The sequence below is a fragment of the Colossoma macropomum genome, unplaced genomic scaffold (genome assembly GCF_904425465.1).
Source record: "Colossoma macropomum unplaced genomic scaffold, Colossoma_macropomum, whole genome shotgun sequence".
NCBI classification, from domain to species: domain Eukaryota; kingdom Metazoa; phylum Chordata; class Actinopteri; order Characiformes; family Serrasalmidae; genus Colossoma; species Colossoma macropomum.
Genome location: NW_023494790.1, coordinates 30,801,925 through 30,824,301, shown reverse-complemented (window position 1 = coordinate 30,824,301; position 22,377 = coordinate 30,801,925). Strand labels below are relative to the sequence as shown.

The 22,377-nt window shown below is 41.3% G+C and overlaps 1 protein-coding gene across 4 annotated transcripts in view; it reads right to left on the bottom strand.

Moving 5' to 3' along the window:
* Positions 1-22,377, bottom strand: part of LOC118809592 (transformation/transcription domain-associated protein) — a 117,090-nt gene that overhangs the window by 5,223 nt on the left and 89,490 nt on the right. For all 4 annotated transcript variants that reach the window (XM_036573052.1, XM_036573056.1, XM_036573055.1 and 1 more), the window contains exons 62-69: positions 20,351-20,512; positions 15,824-15,914; positions 14,958-15,157; positions 12,321-12,582; positions 5,367-5,592; positions 4,786-5,003; positions 2,521-2,705; positions 1,762-1,965 (exon numbers count right to left, since the gene is read on the bottom strand). In XM_036573052.1, coding sequence (XP_036428945.1) covers positions 1,762-1,965; positions 2,521-2,705; positions 4,786-5,003; positions 5,367-5,592; positions 12,321-12,582; positions 14,958-15,157; positions 15,824-15,914; positions 20,351-20,512 — 1,548 coding nt within the window. The remainder of the gene's footprint in view (positions 1-1,761; positions 1,966-2,520; positions 2,706-4,785; positions 5,004-5,366; positions 5,593-12,320; positions 12,583-14,957; positions 15,158-15,823; positions 15,915-20,350; positions 20,513-22,377) is intronic.

Sequence of the window (22,377 nt, the reverse complement as noted above, 5' to 3'; positions counted from 1 at the left end):
TGGGTTAAAATCCCCCCCCAAAAAAAAAAAATTACGTTATAAATTAAATATTTAGAAAATCGATTTCTGACATTTGTGAATCGATTCAGAATCGTTCACGTCCGCATCGCGATGCATCTAATAATCGATTTTTTCCCGCACCCCTAATATATATATTTATATATATAATATATATATATATATTTTTTTTTGTGTGTGTGTGTAAAAAACATCCATATGAACATTCTTACTGAATTGAAAATTAAAGCAGCAAACATGGAACACGTGGTAAGGCGTGCAGGCCTGACCTCCAGAACAAGTCTCAAAGCACAAACAGAGACAGTAGCTTTCCAGATGGGAATACACTCCAGATGTGTGTGTTTCATTTCTGGGTGTTTGTGTGTGTGTATGACTGAACACACACACACACACACACACACACACACACACACACACACACACACACCTCTCGTCCTCTCTGCCTGCTTCTATAATCTCTCTGTGCCTAATGAGATCTGTAGAGTGGAACACGCAGTGAGGGGACTTAATACTGCCGCCTTAGCTGCCCGCTCCTCCGACTGTCACAAAAAAGGCAGATTAGGATCAGAGGACGCCGCGTCTGTTTGACAATCACTTCTAATAAAGACTTTCAAATGCACTCCCTGCTCCAGTATAGAGTCCAACAGGCCCCTGTGCGGAGATGCTGTAATGATGCAGGGACAATCATCTACACTCAGGCTTTTTAATTGAATCAAGTCTGACAGCTGGAGAGCGACTGTATAATCAGGCCATCTAAAACGCTCCTCACATCAGAGCAGTGCACCACTGCTGTGTAATATATGCTCAGAGCCAAGGGAGAGTATCTGTTCTTCATCTGCTGTGTGATGATCCAGCAGGGCGTATGAGACCACTGCCTTATTGGATTCACACATCCAAGATGGATCCCTAACGTCGATCGAACCTGACTGCGTCCAGATAAGTTAGCCTTCAAAGAGGACCTTCAGTGGTGCAGTACCTTCAAACGTTAAAGGAGCTGTGTCTACACTAAGAATCTGGAGCAAGACCATCAACAACCTGCAAAAAATTCACCCTCCGATCTGATCCAAGTACCTTCAAGTATAGGCCGATACAAATCCGATCCAATCTGTGTGTTTTCGTAGCTAATACAGCTTCTGAATTTAGCTAAAATATGCTACTATGCCAATTAGAACTACAATAAAATGACTATTTTGTATGTGCATAAAGAGGCTGATATGCTTTTTTTGTCATACATTTTTAATTGTTCACTTTATCGTGTGTTTAATACTGATCAGTTATTTTGTATTTCTCTAACATGCATGCAGCAGCCTGCTCCTTTCTCTCTATTGAATACACAGTTGAACACTGGTGTGAGGCACCGTCACTGTTAAAGCAGAGCGTTTTTGTGAAATCTATGTCGGGACTCCAGAAAAGTTTTGATTTTCCACTTTAAAAAATCTGCACTGCAGACATTAGAAGTTTCGTTAACTTCTGAAAATGTGCCTCACTTCAGCAGTGATGTCTGTTTTTGCCTCTCTAAGACAGTGGTGCTAATAGAGTAAAAAAAAAGAAGGAAAGAATGGAAGCCAACCGGGCTTCATATAGCAGAGACTTGATCCATTAAAATTTGCCTAGATCTGCCCTGATTCTGATTCCTGGATCACACATAGATCAAAACAAAAAAATACTTCCTTGATGAAACAAACAAAAAAGTAAACAAAAAAAACAAAACAACAACAAAAAAAAAAAGACTATGGTCTTTACCTGAGCAATCTGCAGCATCTCTGGGTTGAGGCGGTTGAGATGCAGCATGAACTCAGCCAGGCCGATGAGGGCCAGCTGGATGGTGAACATCTTGCGGAAGGTCCAGTAATCAGTGGCGTTGGGGAAAGTGTGCAGGGCCCACTCTTTCAGCATGCTGCGTGGAACCATGTTCCCTTGCACCTCCTTCAGAATGTCCCGCAACACCTGCACACACATCAGAAAGACAAGGGCTTAGTACTGTTCATCAGCGCCTTAAACAAAAGGAGGGACCGGATGCCTCAATCAATGATGAAAAGAAGTGATCCACCCCCCCTCCCTTTTTCAGTATGAAAGATGCAGTCATGTGTTTGCATGGCATGGTTTGCTCCAGCTTCTAAATAGAATAGAAATACTTTGAGGGAGATAAGCATGGTATTTTTAAGAACCTCAAAACTCAATCTGTAAACTGCTACTGAATATTTCTGATGCCAGTTATATCATATTGTCAGGTATTTTTATCCAAATGTAGAAACATGGACGTTCTAAAGACAACAGTCAACATTACTAACTGGCAATTGTTTTAGAATGCTTGGTCGGTGTGCTCTGGCTTTAAGCTTACTGGTTTTAAGAAGACATAAAATTTAGAAAAAGATTTCTGTTTTAGCTGTGGTATTGAATCCTGAGAACTTCACTGATATGGGTACTGACTACTAACATTTGGGTATTGTGGCTACAGTAGTTTGGGCAACTACTTGATGGGTCACAACAGATCCGGTTTACCTGATGGCTGGCCTGCGTTCCTCTGGCCTGCACTGTGGCAAGCCTGTCGTAGTAGCGGGAGATGGGGTTGTCATGCTCGATGCCCTTCTTAGCGCAGCGCTGTTTGTAGATCTCCACCAGAGAGAGAGACGAGGGGTTATCCTCCACCAATCGCATCTGAGGAGACACGGCCACCACCCTGGGGACTGCAGGCACAACAACGCGTCACGATGCAATCACACTTAATGGAGCCAGACAAAGACATGCTTAGTAGATATCGTCCCTAAGATGCTTCCCTGAAGGTTGGATAATATGAAGCTCAGCTAGAAGTATCAAACTGAATTGCATCCTAACAAAGAACTGGCACAATGCATTAGCATGGCAACATACTTCAAACCATACAGAACTGTGAAGACCTCAATGCAGCGCAATATGGCTGAAACTTAAGCTCATCCATTAAACATCCTCTAAACATTTTCCACGGATGCGCCACTGTCGATACAATCGTTCCATTTACACAGAGAGTGAACTGAGACCACACAATTCCCCAGTCATATCATTTTTAAACAAAAGCAATCCACAGCCAAGAGAGCCAGTGAGAAAACACCTGCAAGAGGAGCGCTCTCAGGAGAACGCCCACGAACACCTCACACAGCTCGCAGGAAACTACTAATGCGCCGCAGGGTTGTACCACTGGTTATTTATTTGTTTATAAGAGGACGGAAATTGTTGGCATTAACTAAGAGAGGAAACTCACACAAAGTAAAATGAAGACTGGTAAAAGCACAGAGCACTTAAATCAACTGGATTGCTTTTGTTCAAAGTAAGGCTGTGACTATCAATTACATCAGTAAATACAGTAATCAACCAATTATTCTCTATAATTAATTGAATAATCAGTTTTTAGGCCAAATAATAATCAGTTTTTAGGCCAAATGACAAGAACGGACTTACCTTAACAATAACTATATAAAGTAAGAATAAATAATAAAGAAATCCATTATCAATAATTGAGTTTAATGAGTAGATGTGACAGCCTTAGTGCAAAAGACACTAGAACAGAAACTGCCTTTGACCTCTGACCTCAATGAGCAAGACAATTTAGTGTGCTGAAGCCTTTTCTACCAGGAGAGCACCAAACTCTTTTCTCATTCATTCTGCTCCGTATAGCAGAGAGAGGGTGAGCCATCGCAGCCTTGTCCTACATTACTCTAACACTTTTCCCACTGAACAGTGCTGAAAACCAGACCACATTCACTGCAATATTGTTTCTCTCCCAACTCCTCACATTCTGCCAGCCTGTCTGAAAGCAAATAGGCCAGAGGCTGTGGCTGCAAGTTTAGCCATTTAGCTGGACTCTGAATAGAGGGGACCAAGCACCAAATGTAGCTGGCTTCAAATGCCAGCATTTAGTAAATTGAATTTATTCTGGGCAAGTGAGGTTAAACTTATTCCAGGTCAGGTTTAAAAAAATAAACAGTTCTTAAATATGGACCTTCTTGCGATGTTATCTGAATGATATTTACTTTCTTTAGCCAAGCTGCTGACCACATAGCATAACAGAGCATGAATGCTTCACCTGATCACCGTCCCCACCCCCACCCAAAAAAAAACCCAAAAAACGAGAGGGTGGCCGATATAACAGTTTTACAATGGGCACAACCTTAATAGGAGGGGAGAAGGCTTTTTATGCCATTAATAGTCTATAATCTATTAGCTTTATCTCATATCCTATTCTCAATGTTTTTATGGGTCAGCCATGAATATATTCAAGCTAATTCAAGATACAATCACTAAACATAGTGGGTTTTTTTTAGGGCCTACATGGCTAACATTACTTAGCCTAGGCCTACATATTTACAGAGGGATAAAAGTTACAGTGCAAAATAAAACTTCTGCACTGGCAGGGCTAATGGCATTGCTTTCACTTAATACTATCTATTGGTTAGGGCAACTATAAAGCTAATTTTCTGACTATTTTCCAACTAATGCTAACTCCAGCCTTGAGACTCCCAAATATGTACATGTTACCTCACCATGGCAAATCAATTTATGTTCTGGATTCCATAATTTGCTTTTATTTAAAAAATGCATGTATTATTATAAAAACCTAAGTTAATAAAAATTATTAAACACATTTTTGACCAGATATCCACAGGCATGACAGCATTATTTTGCAGACACTGGGCCAGAAATCTACAATCTTCTTACATCGTGATTATGTAGTCCAGCTACATGATTATGTCCTTTGTAAAACAGCGCAGCCAAAGAAGTGGGTGGTTGTACCTGTGAAAAAGAGATGTCTCTTGGTGGTTTCCTTCCTTTTCTCCAGGCAGGGATTGAGAAGGCGCAGGAGCTGCAGCACACGCTCCTCTCTGCGCGACTCTGTTAGACAGGCATCGTTCATCACCAGATACGGGTAGATCTTCCCGTTGTGGCCACGGATGTAGAGGCGGCGGGCGGCTGTGTTGTGCTTCTGGACGATCTCAACCCTGGGCATAAACCTGAGAAGCAGAGCAGCACTGAAAAGGTTAATTACTGCACCAGGCATTATACATACAGTTGGGAAACCACTACTGTAGTGGGATCTACACAATAGTACTTTTGGTTCCCTAAAGGGTATTACAGCAGATAGCATTGTGAAAGAACCTTTCTAAAGCTTAAAAGAATCTCCACAAAATGTAAAGCTTTTATATTACTTATAGCATTTCCTGAAACAACAAATCCATAACAGGAACCACTTTGGGAATTTTGTTTTTTGAGAGCGTCAAGGAAAAAAATAAATCAAAATATCTTCCAATACATAAAAGATATGTTTATTATGTGTGCCTGTACATGTGGGGAGGATGTGTCCAATCTTTCTTTACCTCGCAATCTTGATGTAATAGTGTGTGGGCTTGGGCATGAGGAATTCTCCCGGGATCTCCACCTCGGCTGTCTGGGCTGAGAAGTTGCTAAGGAAACGGCACTTCTCCTCAATCAGGAAGAACTTCGGCAGTTGCTTGGTCTTGGCTTCCAGGATCTTGATCCATTTCTTCAGTTTGGAAATAAGATTGTGCAGCTTCATCGAGCCAGGAACGCTGAAGTCAAAATCTGTGCCAGAAGAATGACAGATAGGGATAGTAAGAAGAAAAAGGAGAGGAAGAGAGATTGGAAGTTCAGAAAAGATTGCAAAGGAAGAGAGACAGGTAGTGAAAGAAAGGAGGGTGGTAGAGAAAGCAGGGAGAAACATGGGACAGGTGTGAAGAAGGATGTATGTATGTGTGTGTGTGTGTGTGTGTGTGAGTGTGTGAGAGTGTGAGAGAGAGAGAGAGAGAGAGAGAGAGAGAGAGAGAGAGAGAGAGAGAGAGAGAGAGAGAGAGAGAGAGAGAGAGAGAGACAGACATTATCTATGGATCAGGAAATAGAAGTGCTGCGCTGTACTTCCTCACAGGTTCCTCTTGTGATGTGAGGCTGCAGATAACATCGGAGGCGGGGGGGGGGGGGGGGGGGGCACGAGGGGAGAAAAGGATTAAATGCTCAATTCAACTTCTAAATGACATTGTGCATTAAGCTGAGGAGGAAGGCACGGAAGGTGCCAGCTGAACACACGCCACGTTCCCAATTTTAGAGACAACCTCGGGGCACAACTTTATCAAATAGGCTAAAACCTGCTCCACTTTCATAATTCTGTTGTGCCCCTCCAATAGAAGCATGAAACACTGTCAGTGAAAGGGCTTGCCATTTAATTTCAGCTGGAGGTTTTTGTAGGAAGCCCCCAGACTGTCAACATCTCACCAAAGATGTGACAATTCTCACACCCCTGAAAACCTGCTCACCCAATTTCCATGTCTTTAAATATTTGGTAGACGCAGCTATAATCCAAAAGCCTGCTGTGCAGAGCTGTCAATCAACCTCTGAGTAAAGCCAGTGAGCTGAGCCTGCCATGCATACTGATGGGCCATTTAATGAACTCTCACTGCCATTATGACACTCGTAATAATGTCAGTTATTGTGTGCGATGCTTTGCCATAAGCAAACCAGCCACCTCCCATTTGAACGCCCACTGAATTAGATGGTGTCTTACGGAATCAGACACAGCTTGTAATCTGCCGTTTCCTAGGGCTTTAAAACAGACTTCTCCACTGTTTAGTTACTTGAAGTACAGAGAGAACTATAAAATAACACTTGACTATGAATGGATGGTAACAGAGCTGTCAAGTCTAATTAGTCAGTCAATGGTAGAGGATAATGGTGCAATGATTATGACACAGGTAACAACAATGGAAAACAAAACATTCCAGACAGTGAATTAAAATATATATATCACAGATATACCCCTTGGTTTCTTTTGAGGGTCTCTCATTTGCTACTTTTTGTGGAGAACACTGTCAATAAGTAACACTACACAACTGGGTGCATCCTCCTGGGTGCAGAGTATGATTGGGGGAGGTGGTGGGTTCGGAGTTGAGTGGCCTATGTTATGCATGTACCTACACTTGGAGGAGGTTTGTTTTTTTTTTTATCTGAAGTGTTCAGCAAGCACTGAACAAGAATCCTCACCAATCAGAAGACTTGTGGTTTGTCCCACTCACGCAGCTTTAACAAAACTGTGTCCTCCTACATTCTCTCCATGTTGAAGTTGGAGAAACTTCTGCCAAAGCTAATGGCAAATTAATGTAACAAGCTCGACTGATCAAGCTAGCTCATCTGTCTGTCTGTTGACTGTCTGTACATCCAATCATTTGTCCATTCAATGGGCCACACAAGCATTGAAATTTGCTTGAAACTGACATTAAACTAATTAGCACTTGAGTTGCACAAGGTAAAGAATCCTGTAAGTCGACTGAAATTCTGCAACAATGGTTGCATGCAACTCAGCTTCGTTAAATTAGCTTTAAGAAACTCAACCAAAATGTCAATAAAGCCCAAGACAGACAGATAAAAGACAGACATACAGAAGAAAAAATGGCAGTGACAGCTGGAAAAAACATGATAAAATGCTGCCTTTATAGTGAGAATGATATGGTGTACCAAAAATATGAGTGCTAATTTGGCTAATTAGGGGAGTAGCTAAATATGCTATGGCTTTGACTTGTTTAACGATTACACAGCAATTATGCTGCAGGCAACTCAGCATGCAACTAGATGCATTCAAGTTTCACCATGTAAAGCCAGCTTATAAGACAAATTTTGTGTTTCCAAACCAATCCAAACCAATCAAAGTAGTTTACTGGAGCTCTGCATAATGAAGATAATAAAATACAGGAAATCGACTCAAGTTTTGAGCCTAGAATCGAAAACTGTATTAGACCAGAAAATATGTATATCAAACGCATGTGTTGAGATTTTCTGGCAGATTGGCCTGTGGCTGAGACAAGTCTTTATGATAGCAGCACTCAGCCACTTCGTGTGGGACACAGCAAGTTGTTTTCTGATAAACAAGCTGCCCCCGAGAGGCCTGCTGGTGAGTTAGGGTGTGTGTGTGTGTGTGTGTGTTTGTGTGTAGACGCAGTGCATAGCTCTATTTCAGCTCCAGAGCATGGCCCTCATATCCAGAGGGGATTGGAGCTCCCCAGAGCTGCAGAAAACAAACTCCCTGCTCTCTGACCCGTGGACACCGAAGCACCAAAGGGGGAAGCTTTTTTCACCTAATATTGTGCAGATAGGGGAGGTGGTGGAGAACTATAAATCCCCTCCGCGTCTCTCTGGCTGCCCCAGTCTCTGGCGACTTTGCTGCTTTAAATTCCATCAGTGAAAAGCGCTGAGTGAATGCAGCCTCGCCCTGGCAAGCCAACGGGACGTCTGAGTCAAGCCTAGCACTGCAGCCACTTCACCAGCACTCTCTTCAACCTCAAATGCAGTGCTAGGGATAGAAATCTCTGATAACGATTAGATTACCATTTAATTAAAAGCAAATCGCAAACTATACAACAACCGATTATTCTGGTAAGTTTCAGAATTAGAGTGGGCGTGCACCAAATAAGTAGTCAGAGACCAGAGGAGGGTTATCTCTGTCTGCAGCCAAAAGAATACTGATGTGGTAAGTTTAACACACTGGGGGAGAAAAAAAAATGGAAAATGTGCCTTAACTTTTGCACAGGCCACATTTTATGTGTATTTCCCCCAGTGATAAATTTAGCAAATAAAGAGAAGTGTGCTCTGTGTAGAGTATGTGTACTTATTTTCCCTTAGAAAATAAACAAAATATAACTTTGAGTAGGACTATATTTTTATTTTGGCCAAAACATCAGCACTATCTCATCATGATAACCTTATATTAAATGCTAGTATATTATACTAACATTCCAAGATTGATGGAACTAAATCATCTTTGACAACCACTGCACTGATATATTTTTACACCCCTTTTAGCATGTAACTTTATTTCTAAGGGTCTAGAATTCTTGAAAAGCAGTGACAACTGGCAACACCTTTAGCATGTTTTATTGTATGTAACGTACTGGACTGAAAACAGAAAGGTTGAAATACCCAAGAGGAATAGACAATAAAAATAATTCAACTGCATTAGACATAAGGCATCAGTCTGTCCATCTGTAAAACAACAAACCATGCAAACGGTGTTTGGCTGTGATTGGATTAAAGGCTTTCTGCCTGCCAAATGATGTGTGGTCAGAGTGTATGTGTACTCATGTGCATAAACTGATATTTTCTGGTCTACATCTCACCCTTAAGGAACAGAGAACATAGCTCAAAGCAGCGGGGAGAGCGAGAGACACAGAGAGCACATGCAAGAAAGAGAGAGAGAGAGAGAGGAAGAGCAGGGTGAATCTGAAGCTTCCTGCATGGCTGCCTGTGTGCTGTAGCTGGCGATGCCAGGCGGGCACAGCGGCCATCGGCTCCACCCCACTGCACACAGACAGCTGGCAACACATCTGCTTCACACCCGCCTTCCTCTTGTAGTCCCGCAGGGCACTTGCATACATACCCACGCACGCACCAATTTATTTGCTGAGCTTAATATATGAGGAAACAAATGATACAAGATGTGCTATAACTTTTTCACAAACCACATCCTCATGTTCTCACTCTCATTCGAATCGAATCATGTGGAAAATCAGATTTTATGATGTATGAAATTCCTGATTTCCTAATCAGACTGCGTCACAGAGAGGTCAGCTGTGATTTTTATTCAGCTACAACTAACGATTATTTCTAAAACAGATTAATCTAACTTTGTCCCCATCACAGCACCGGTTATCTTACAAAGTTCTGTCTCTCCGATAAGCGATTTCTTCCTTGATGGAGCCAACACTTCCACCAGAAGTAAAAGAAGGCTTCCAGGATAGAAATGCTCTGTGCCTTCCAGAGTGGAGGCCTGCAGGCAGACAGGGAGTTTGTTTAGATAAATTCCTTTCCACATGCTGTCCAGGTGCCAGGTGTTGTGTAATGTGTACAAAACAACTTTAAATAAAAAGTCTCTACCAAGTGCCCCCACCCAGAGAGAGAGACAGACATTTAGTGAGGCTGAGGGTTCTGATATTCAGCATTTAAAGGCAACATGCTTTATGTCTTACCACAAACTGTTCATCATTTAACAAACTCAAACACTACACAGCATCATCGCAGTAACAGCCCAGACTAGACTCATCTATGTATTTTGATTATACTGTTCAGTGTTACTGACTAATACAGCCACCTCATATTAAAGATCAGTTTTGCACGCTAACTTTTAAAAAGCCACCCAAAATTGACGGTAAGCAAAAACAGACAGCATGGTGTAAATATTAGGGAGGAGTCAGAATAACAAAATATTCAGTCACTAAAGTGTAAACTTCATACAGTAAATAAGTAATATCAATTCCATGCAAATTAGCTTTTTTAACCTCTCTCATTCTCTTATTTAAGTACCATGACATGCCTGAGGACATGCGTATACCACTTCACATGAATCCCCTGAACTGGTGGAAAAATTAGACACAAATACGGCTAGTGGCTAGCACAGCTAACGAGCCCACCTGTGCATATTTGTTGCATATTATTCCAATGATGGTGTGAAAAATTTGACTGAAATGCCCATCCTTAGGACATATGTAACAGAAAATTCTCCTGAATGCGGCATTAAGTTTGATACATCGTGAATTAAAATCCAGGTGAACAATCGAGTTTATGGCAAATATTTCAAGTCAGAAGATCTGCCTCTCCAAATCAGCTGATCAACAGAGAGTGTGCAGGTGATCTAATCACATGCACACATGACCTTACTTTTCCATAGGTGACAAGCAGAAGATGTACCAAAATGAAAAGCAATACATCTATTGCATTGTTTTCACATCACTGTTTTTGCCTCATTGAACCATGACAGTGAAATGCAATGTACACTTAAGACTGCATTTAAATAGTAGCATACAAAAAATATGCCAAAATTAGAAGATCCATAATACTGATTTAACATTGTTTTAAAGACTGCACAGTGGAAAAGCAATATAGGCATGCCTTTATTACATTTCAAGTTGATTTCAGTGCACAAACCTGTAGTATCACCAACTACTCTTCTAAGTGGGAGCATTACATAAGACAAGAGTGGCACAATTACGACACAACTGTGACATAAATGTGAACAAAAAAAATTCAGGTACACCTCCAGGTAAATGCTGCTCTAATGTGAAACATTTAATGAGTTTGTTGAATGAACTCAGCTGTCCTAGCCCTGTGCAATCAACAGTACCTCAACACACACCAAATGCACCATTCTCCAGTCATCCTCCCTCACCCATTAAATGTAATCACATGGTTCACAGCCAGAATTATCTCCTGAGCCAGACCTGATGTAGAAGCGAGTGGTTAATGCAGCGCTAGTGCTCATATGTGGATCAGACACTTCAGGGAGATTCATAAACAACTCTCAAGTTCTCCCACATACGTGAAATCAATGTGACTAAATGGTCTGCATCTTCTGCTTGCTGAAGTGTGATTATATATCCATACAGATATTGGAGGGAGGGGGGAGGTGACTGCCACTGACATTCCGACTGTGCTTTTTCCCTTGTTTTCCTAGCTGTGCATATCCCTTGGTGTTCATGTTAATAACAAAATAAACAGGGGCTTTGTGAGTTACGTGTTTTGGAGTCGTCTCACAAAAAAGGCTGCAGGACTCAAGAACCAACAGCAGGTTACGTCCTTAAAGTACTGAGCAAATGTCAGAGAGCACCCTTTATTTCTTTCCGGTCAAAATGGTCATTCACTTTTCAGCGTCAGGAAAAAACAAAGAAAAAACACACAGTCTGAAAACTAAATATAAACTGTTTTGTTTTCAGTTTATAGTGTGTCCAGCCTTTACCGTTATGGCAGTTATCGTCCTTTTTGGAAGACTTGCTTTTAGTTTTTCAAAGAAATCTGCAGGAATTTTTTTGCTGCACCTCCAAAGCTCAGTTTTAGAAGTTGGTTGCTTTTTCTGCTTCTGACTCATCAAACCTTACTCTACATCTCAGATATCCAGTTTTGGCACTATAGTGCAAATAGTCAAATCTTTTTTGTCCATTTCTTTTTTTTAGCAGTGGTTTCTTGACAGCTACACATCCTTTCAGACCCACAGTGTTGAATTGTACTCTCACAGTGGAAGGATGGACAGAAATGGCCTAATTTAGAGTGGAGCTTGATTTTCTACTCTCTCTAAAAGATTAAAGGTTTAAGAACTGCTTGCTGGTGAAGTGTTGGTGGTCTCAAAGGTCATGGTTGTTAGGAATAACTTGTACTTCAAGGCTTTTCTCAATGGCAGAAACGTAGAAGCTGGCTGGACATTAAAGATGATGGGAACGCTTCGCTGTTTCAAAAGTTCATCACAAAAAGTACACAATGCAAGTGTGTGCACATGTACTGACCTGTGGTGAACTGCCCCTTCATCTTCTGGAAGACAGGGTCCTGAGCAGTGGCCTGGGCTCGGCGGGCCAGAGATTCGGAAGCAGCGCTGGAGAACATGGTGGAGACATTAGAAACATTCTCCAAACCTACACCAAATGTGCTCACCAGCTTCTTCACAAAGTTCAGAGTGTGTGGTGTGATTTTAGCATCTGACACCGCTCCACTCTTCTCAAACGCCACAGAGTGGCACTTGGCCAGGCCCTGCTGCAGCTGCCGCAGAACCTAAAGGATCAGAGAAACAAGGAAGAACTGAGTAAAAATCCTTTCAAGTCATTCAAGGAAGCAAACCAGAAAAGAGAAAAGACAGACAGATCTTTTAACATGTCTTATCCTACATTGTATCCTACATTTTTGTTTTTTTATTTGTTGTCCCTGAGGTCCACTTATGACATTAACTAAAACAGTCTTAAATCATGTTAACACTACCATTTTCAACCTGTCTTTTACCCTTAAAATGAAGTAGGCTGTTTCCGTTAAATATTTAAATAAGCTCTGTTCTGACTGGCTGTCCTGTATTATGCCTCATTCAAAACCAGTCCAGACTGAAACACTCCTTATAACTTCAACATGAATCGGTTGGGGCTAAACTGCTGTAGGCTGAATAGGTGGATGTGTGTAAGACATGTTGGATGGACTATGTTCTGAGCAGTGGGCAGTATGCGGACACCATGTTGAAAGAATGTGTACATACCACATCAAACTCTCATTTTTTTTTTATAATATTGAGAAAGTTTTGCTTTTTAATGATATGGGCCCTTTAAGGAAATAGTTTGATGAAAATAAAATTTACACAATTTTTTCCTCTTAATTCAAATCTAGTCAATTAGCCAAGACATGGTTAGAGTCTAAAGTTTTCTTCTTTAGTTTCACACTGGAGTCTAATATAGCTAAAGTGTAATGAATCTTAGAGCCACCAATTAGCATTGTGCTAACTGCCAAACTAAATCATCACACTGACGCACTTCTGGACGAACTGTTAAGTAAATTAAATTGACTTAAATTGCCTATGGTGTCCGACACTGTATTACTGGCTTTTCCACACAGACACGGTTTGACATGGAAAGCTTAAAAACTGGGCTCAGCCTGTTTTTTTTCTGCACAGTCAGCTAACCGTACTCGGGGCCATAGAGCCGTTCAGCGGGATGACATAACGACGTAGCTATCCGCTGATTGGTTCCACATTTAAGACGATACTGCGCCAACACAGTACAGGCTGTTTCAGTAACAGATGCACAAATACCAGCCGCTTAAGAAGATGAGAGCACAAGAAACTGGAGCTGGAGTGACAGACGGCATCAAACATGTTTTGTGGTGGGTGGTGTGTGCGTAACTATTAGCCACTCATTTGTTTAGCTTCCTTGAGCATTTCCTGGTTCTGATTTAGTGATCCAACAGATGGAAAAAGAAAATGTAACTGCTCTCACAAGCAGAATGGCCCAGTACAGCCCTGAGAACCATTTGGCTCGATAGTTGAAGAAAAAAAAAAAAAAAGGGGGGTAATTTTGTCTGTAGTTCTATCCATTTTCACAGATAGTAGTATGGCACACCATACAGCGTCATATTTTGCCAAATTATCACTTCAACCCAATTCCCTGCATCCCTTCCTCCTTGGTCTGGCTTGATGTCCACCCTCTTTTGTCTTCTCTTTTTCCATTCTCCAATTCTGCCAGGTGCAGGGCAGCGTCCCGCAGGACAAAGCGCTCACTGTCCCTGCCGCCCCTGTCCAGCTCCAACATATCAGTGCATCTGCTGCTGTCACGGGCTGCCCATCTCCCTGTGCTGCGTCCCCCTCGCTCTCCACAGCCATCAATCACACCTCTCCGCTCGCCACAACCCGATTAGCATCAGAGCAAAAGCCTCCCCCAGCACTGCAAAACCACTTTTCAGCCTCACTGAGCCCCGCTCCAGTGCCTGTGTCAGCTTTCATCTGGACAACTAGCCCTCTGAAAATAGCAAGGTACAGACAGCTACAAGGGCATTTAACGTTAAGAATCTAACAATTTAAGTTAAAAAGACGGAAACCATATTTGTTTCTTGTCTGAGAGAGTTGTGAGTGGGGGTTGGGATTATCTGAATTACTGCATGAAAGGCTACTACAAGATCTGATCTCATTCAAGTCATAAAATTAAATGAACAGTCTTGATTGTAATCTTGATTGTTTAAATCATTTGCTCAATAAAGATTTAGTAATGTGTTTTTTTTTTTATAAGACTGACTCTCTTTATTATGACTTATCTGAACATAAAATTACATTTTTGAAGCCATTCATGCAGAAATTTAGATAATTACAAAGGGATCACAAACTTTTTTCCCTGAAAGCTGAACTGCTGAGGTGAAATTGTAGTGTTTGTGCAATTAGCAGGTCCTGTGAATCCCAAAATACGTCAGATGCACCAGAGTAACAGATTTTATGCAGATTCTACACAAAATCTTCAACATTATTCTATTCTTGAAATGCTTGGTGCAGATATGTAATTTATGCATCATATGCACCAGCGTCAGTGCATAACTCACACACAAACATCACAATGGCCTTCAGAAGCTGTCAAAAACTCTTTTGGGAATAAGCCCATCCCACAATGGGGGGTGTAGCTCACCTCCTCGTGCCAGTTCTCTCGGAACCACACCATCTGGTCCACAATGCCCTCCAGAGAGGAGAGAAGCGTGGGGTGGAGCTCACGCTGCATGTGCATGATGCGGCTGCAGCGCCACATTGGCGCCGTCGCCCGGATAGGTCCTGGGTCTGAAGCTGAGTGACTCTGAGCCCCCACTGAACTCGGCTGCTGCTGACCAGAATCTGTGGAGAAACACCAAGGAAAGCGAGGAATAGTTTATAGAAGTTGCAAACATACTGTAAACATCCACACTTAAAAAAGAAAAAAAAACAATGAAAAGCCATGAATACAATGGGTTTTATGCAATATTTCAAATACTGTGTGCACTAAACTAAAAACCAATTATAAGCTCTTTAACATGCAGTTAGTTATTTTAAGTACAGACAATATCTTTAAAAAACAAACCTATTGTGGCATGTTACTCACAATATGAGAAAATATCATAAAAACACAGATAAATCAAATGAATATCAAAATTAGTCAGAATGCACACTTTTAGGCGTATGTCATCAGCACAATCAGTTGATCTACAGAATCATAACACTGCATTCTGATGTTTCTTCTTTTTGTTTGAAATATTTCATGCTAGGCTATGCTTAGATGTCGCAATTGAACACAATGTTATCTGCAGTTCAACATCACACATTAAATTGAAAACGTACAAAATTAGACGTGATACATTTTTCATTACACACACATTTGAATACTTGATTACATAAATGAAAACTAAGATGACTAAACAAACATCCATGACTAGGATATAATTTATTAATATTGTCCCAAAATGAAATGCAAGAATAAACCATTTTGTATAGGACTTCCTGAAAAGTCACATCCAGCCAACTCACCGCTCTTGTAGCGTTCCCTCTGCTCAATCTTCAGTGTCAGGTAGAGAGTACGGATGGGGAAGTACACAGCTTGAGGGTAGACACGTCCCACCTGAGAGAGACAGCCACAGATTACACTTCAGATAGTCCCCGTGGAACCGGCGCCCGAGCGAGCCGCAGCTGACATGTTTTCAAACTGCTGCGCGATAGCACTGGCTTTTTGAAAATGAAACCGCAGGGAAGAGAAGCAATGAGATGGACAAACATCAAGAGCAGATTAAAACCATGGCTCAATATGACACACGGTAAAAGCTTGTCAAGTCCGGACGGGCCTCTCTCCCTTCAACACCTGCTGTGCCCTTGAACAGCCTCAGAAGTAGACGAGGCCTATTCATCAAAAGCCCTGGCAAAGGCGTTTACACTAGAGTAGCTAAGAACAATATCTGGAGGTGTAATCAGAGCTCAAGGTCATAAGCCAATTTTACTTCACACCTCTGAACATCAGCGTTTTCCTCACACATCCTTCTGCATGAACTCTTTCCCAGCTTTACTCACACAGGTGAAAAGTCGTCCTCAGGTGGCAGAGGCTCTCTCTTTGGCTATGTTCAAATTACATGTTTGATATGAAACAAATCTGGCTAATTTCTTGGCCAATTGGACATTTTATTTTCCATGGCAGCATGAAGATAAAAATCTGATCTTTCAAATCAGATCTAAGTCACATGAACACCGCTCCAACTAAATTATGTCTATAATCGGTATCAACCTATCAAATATAAATTAGTTAATTGACTAATCAAAGGACTATGCCTTCGGCTGTTCCCACTTAGTTTGCTCCTGTCAAAGAGCCACAATTTAAAAGCTGACCAAATAGCTAACAGGTGAAACGTCTCCTCCATTATCATTACGATCCCATATCAATAACTGTTTAAATGTCCATTTGGCCTCGTCAGCGCCATCCCCAGGGCCATCTTAAGGGCTGCTCCATCACTTTATTAGTTCAAGTGAAGGGCGTCAGATGAGTCCTCAGAGTGAAGAGGAATCGAGTGAACACCAGCGTCGACTTCAGGAGCAGAATTTGCCCAGAAATCATCGTGACCTGACGCATTTTCAAGCCCAAAAATAATAGCAGACAAAGCTGTTTATAAGCTCTAGCAATAAACTACTTCAAAATAGTTAACATTTCAAAACAAATGCATTCATTTTGCTGGGCTTTACGAAGTACTTCATCTGTTACACAAGACTGCTGATATAACTTCATCACTTTCCTCTGCTAGCTGGCTTGTTAGCATGCTAAAGGCTACATGGCTAACAATAACTAAAAGGAAGGCATTACACCATGGCTCTACCCCCAAGTTTATAGCCAGACAAAGCAAATACTCACACAATATGTACGTTATGCTCAAACCTCTTTAGAAGCAAAGTTTGCATGGCTGGATAATTAGCACACTAAGACTAACCTGCCGAGGGCAAGTATGTTTCATTTGAATAATCCGTTTCTCACTGTTGCTTCCTCCACTTCTGCTGCAAATGGCCAATAGCCTAATATATATGCGTGACATACATGGTTAGTTGAAGTGGGTAAGGGAAATTTAAAAAAAAAAAAAAAAAGGTAGAAAAAAAAATGGCAAAAAATGGCAACAACAACATACTCTAAACGGAACTTAATTTCATGGCAGAAGACTAATTTATTGACAGTTAGTGTATTTTATGCCTGCAATTTTTTTTTTTAAATCAATAAGCCAAGGCCCATGACTAATCAACACTGCTGACTATTTGCCGCAGTTCCAGGCCGGGCATTCTTGATTTTAAAATGCACGTAGGCCTGTTCAGGCCAGAGGTGACCCTACACTAATAACAGATAGGGCGCACTTACACATGTAATAAGTCAATGCAGACAGATCATATGTGAGCAGATTTGAGCAACAAGGTCTGTAACATGAACATAGCTTTTGTGCTGCTTCATGGCATCTCCACTCATTCCTCTGTTTCCGCGTGGTATGTATGTCGTGTGAGATGGTGTGACAAGGAGTGAGAGTGGAGACAGCGGAGACTGAGCATTTCTTCTGCAGCCCCTCTGCTCTTCTCAAGTCACCCTAACCCAACCAGCAGCAGGCCATTAGAGTGGACACCTGATCCGCGCCGGAGCCGATAGCTGGGTGCGCAGTAGCCTTTAGGAGTAAAGGGACACCTCAGAGCTTCGGCTTTTATGTGAAAAGAGCAGCAGGCCCGCCTTTAAGAGCTTGTTAAGTAGCACATTAATAATGAAAGAGGAAAAAGGGGAAGAGATCACCCCTATAATTGGAGATATAGCTTGTCATATTTTGGGGCATGTGTGTATGTGTGTGAGCAAAGGTGTTGGGTTCTCTTTGCTTCTGTTTCATCTGCAAGTACCCCCATGGATCACCTTCATCAATTTTTCACCAAGCGTTTTTAAAACATCCCGCCAACCGGAGCGGGGGGCTAAATAATTCAGCGAGCCGAGATAAAGGTGCTCCATCCGCTGGAGATTTGACTTCAGCAAGGAGAGTCTTGCCATTCAGCCTTCAAATCAGTGGCGTGCGATGACGGGGGCTTAAGATCAAACTCGAAATGTCCTTCAAGAGGAAGAGAACCCTCCATGGCCAAACTCGCCTTGACAACTCTGTTAATTGAGACGGCAGCACACAAACATTTCCATTTCATTTGGTGCTTATCGGTTTAAGTGGCCTTAATCTCCCACCCGAGCGTGTCCAACACATAGGAGCGTTTGAGCTGAAATTGGGAGATTAAGAGAGTCACTGTGCCGCTTTACCTGCGCATGAGTGCAGAGAGGGGCCCAGCTGCATGCTAAACATCTAGGCCAAGGACAGGAATGAAAGACTGAGCTCTTCAGGTGGGTTTAAAGTAGCACCGATCCCATATATTCGACTGGTATTAGCACTGATACTAATACAGGTTCAGTGCAAGGTCAAGCTTTGATTCAAATTTCAATATTTTAGGGGTTAATAATTTACAGATATTTACAGAGTTCAAATTATTATTAGTACACAAATATACTTATATACTTTTATAATAACTTTATTACAAAATAATAGACTGCAAAATAGCATGTCCTTGTGCAAAACCATGATCTTATAAATCAGTACAATTGAGCAACTTTCTATTTGCAACCCTCCAAAAACAGAAATGTCGCAGTATAATCAAAATAAAAAATAAAAAAATAAAAAAAGTATTGACCTTGAGTTTAAATTTTTTACACTTTTTGGTTTCCACATAAGACAATTGCAAGACCCTCAGAAAAGCTTAATGCCTTAAACTCAGCTCATTTAAAAGCTTTGCTTCACACGTGAGTGATTTTTCACCACTTTTCTTTATTTGCTGTATTTTCTTCTTTCTCACTCTCAGTTTTCAACAGCTGTTGCAAGAATCCTTTTAGATTCAGTCATTGACCAGTATACACTACTAGACTATGCTCAGAGTCAGATTAAGAACAATCGAACATGTTTGATATACTTGCTCTGAAACACGATTGGGAGACCAAAATTCTCTGTCTGTGCCCCTCACACACTACTCGATTCTCTCTCCAAATGACCCAAAATCTGCAGACTGGAGCCAACCAACACAGACTCAAACAAACTAGGAATCAGGGGAAAAGTCATGTAGGTAGTGTTCCCCTTTAAGGCACTCATAAGAAATGTGTGCCTTAAAGCAGAATTCCACCAATTTTTTGAAATGTTTGCATAATTAAATTGTTAACGTGAATGCTCCATTATAGAGAAACATACCAAGTCAGGATGGTGTGGTGACAGATATTTAAAGAGTTTAACACCTATAAAAGTCATGTCATGGAATGCCACTAAATGAAATGGTTAGTTTTGAGATGAGACTTTGGGCTATAACTTTTTTTTTTATATTTAATCCAGGAGAAATACATGCAGGGCACTGTAAAATAAAAATAGTCCTGGAAAAAGTTCAGATATCAGAATCAGTATCAGCAGAAGAAAAAATGTGGATTGGTGCATGCCTGCTTAAAAGCTGAGGCATGAGTGGCCTCCGGAGTGCCTGCCTGCTCTTTGAAGTCGAGGTGCTTTTTAAATGGCTCAGAAATAATACTCCATCAAGGAAAGCAAATTAGTCCCTCCATTTAATTTGTGGCTCCCTTCCTGCAGGTTCAGAGCGCTTGATATTAACTCAATAATAACGCTTTGCATAAATAATTAAAGAGGCGGGGGGAGAAGGCAATAAAATGATGAATTTGATAAATTGAATTTGCAGTAGCACTGTCCCCTTTGGAGGGAACAAAAGAAAATGAATCTTGATTAGGTTTGTGATGTGCATGTCTACATGCACAGACACTACAACACAGAACTCAAGTTTGATCACCTGCAAGTGTTTGAAGAGATAACACAACATAACACATCACACTATAAAAGACCTGTTCAGTTTCATTTAACATGGCAAGACACCTTGCCAAGCACAGCCTCTGTCTGCCCAATAAGCAAAGTGAATATTGCACTCAGACATCATCAGCGCTGGAGTAAAGCGCTGGGTAATAGAGGGACACACCTGGCTGATGAGGTTGAGCAGAGGCTTGCCTTCAGAGCCCACGAGGCAGGTGAGGAGCTGGGGGATCCAGGCCAGCCACTGGATGGGAGGCACTCCAATGCAGTATTTATCTACCGCATCCGCCAGCGTGTTCTTGTCATCAAAACTCAGCAACCACAGCACCTGGGACAAAAGTTAACTGCACAACTGATCTTACACATTTTAAACCTCACTTAGTTTCTAAATACAGTATGAATCACACATTTACAGGCTGCATTTTAAATAAGACATTTATGCAAGCCTCCGCACTGGATAAATTTGAATGCTAGCCCAACACTCAAGTCAGGAAAAAGTCACTTTCAAGCTACTTTGCCCATTTTGAAAATAAACTGTTCATAATCATTTTATGATTTTATTTAATTATACTTAATTTTTATTTATAAAGGTTTTTTTTTTTTATCACAGATGGATATTCTGTCATATTAGCATCGGAGAGAAGTTTAGATTTGACAGATTAAAAAAATTATTTCTGAAAAAAATCCACAGGTGTTCCTGTCCATCCTTCCACTGTGAGAAACAACTCAACGCTAGGAGTTTGAAAGGATGTGTAGCTGTCAAGGAGCACTTACTAAGAACAGAAAATATACAAAAAAAACACAAACACATTTTGAAAATCAAACAAAGAAGCTGCTGGTGTTCTCAGAAAAATGCACTGACCACCCCAGAGTCCAGATCCCAACATCACTGAATGTGTCTGGAATTTTTTGGATCGTGAGATATAGAAACTGCAAATCAACTTCTGGGACAAAACACTTTAAAAGGTGTGAAAAATATCCCTGCAGATTTCTTTGAAAAACTGAAAGCAAGTCTCAATAAAAAGTGGATGCTGCAATGAGGGGAAAATGTGGACTTACTAAGAACTAAAAAAAAATGGTGATTTTGTTGAGGTTTCTGCGTAACTTTTTGTAAAATGTATGTTTTCTGCTTGCCCCCATGGACATCTCTGACTTTTGCACAGTACTGCATGTACATGAAATATAACAGACACTGGTCCATAACTTCCAAATCAGTGTATTTCTACGATTTGATCATTCGTTTATATTTGATCCCTCAACTGCTATAGATATGCACATAGCACTGAAGTTACCCAACAGATGAACTGAATGAATACATCATAAAGACATAGCGTTCTGTACAAAATTTGTGTCGAAGAATCATAGACACTCCTGATGTCAATTCTAAGCCATAAATCCTCATTTCAGTTTCATCAAAAACAGTGCCGTCCTACTATACTGACTCTTAAAGTCACAATTACACTATTAAGAGTGTGATGGCACTCCATGCAAGAAACAATTAGCCTCTCTAATGAAGGCCGATTTACATGTGCACACGGCTCAGTGAATCAGAGTCAGCACCATCTACACTACTCTGATCTTGTCCACATTATGATCTGATTTAGCGATCCACGGTAAAGTGCATTTAAGCAACTCTTGGCCACACAATGCACGTTTAATGGCTTGTGAAATCATATCACAACCATCTCTCTCCACCGTGAGTCATAACATCTCTGCTTGTTACAAGCTTCTAGAAGCGGCGGCTGGGGGCTGATAGCAGGTGAAGCTGTGTCCCTGGAGGGGCTGATGGAGACATTAACTGCTGAACCCCGCGATGGGCTACTCAGACCACACAGCTTGAGGGTAATTACTGATAATCACTGGGCATCTATTCTCATTTATCACCTCTAAACTGTGCCAGCAGCTCCACGTAGTACACGCTTGGCCAGAAGTGCGCCCAACATAATCTAATGTCCTTGCTGTGTGCCAGCCTGTTCATGCGCACAAAAGCACATGCCATCCACACAGCTGGTTTTACTATGCTTGTAAGCACTTCTATACTGTTCTCTATCTGAGCAGCTGAGTAATACACCTAACCCTAACCCTAACTGTAAAGGGAAATTCCACTGGTCAAAATGTCCGCACAATCAAGTGGTTAAGATGTAAACAGTCATTCAGAGTGGTTTGATGCAAAAGTCTCAATTCTAAAGAAAT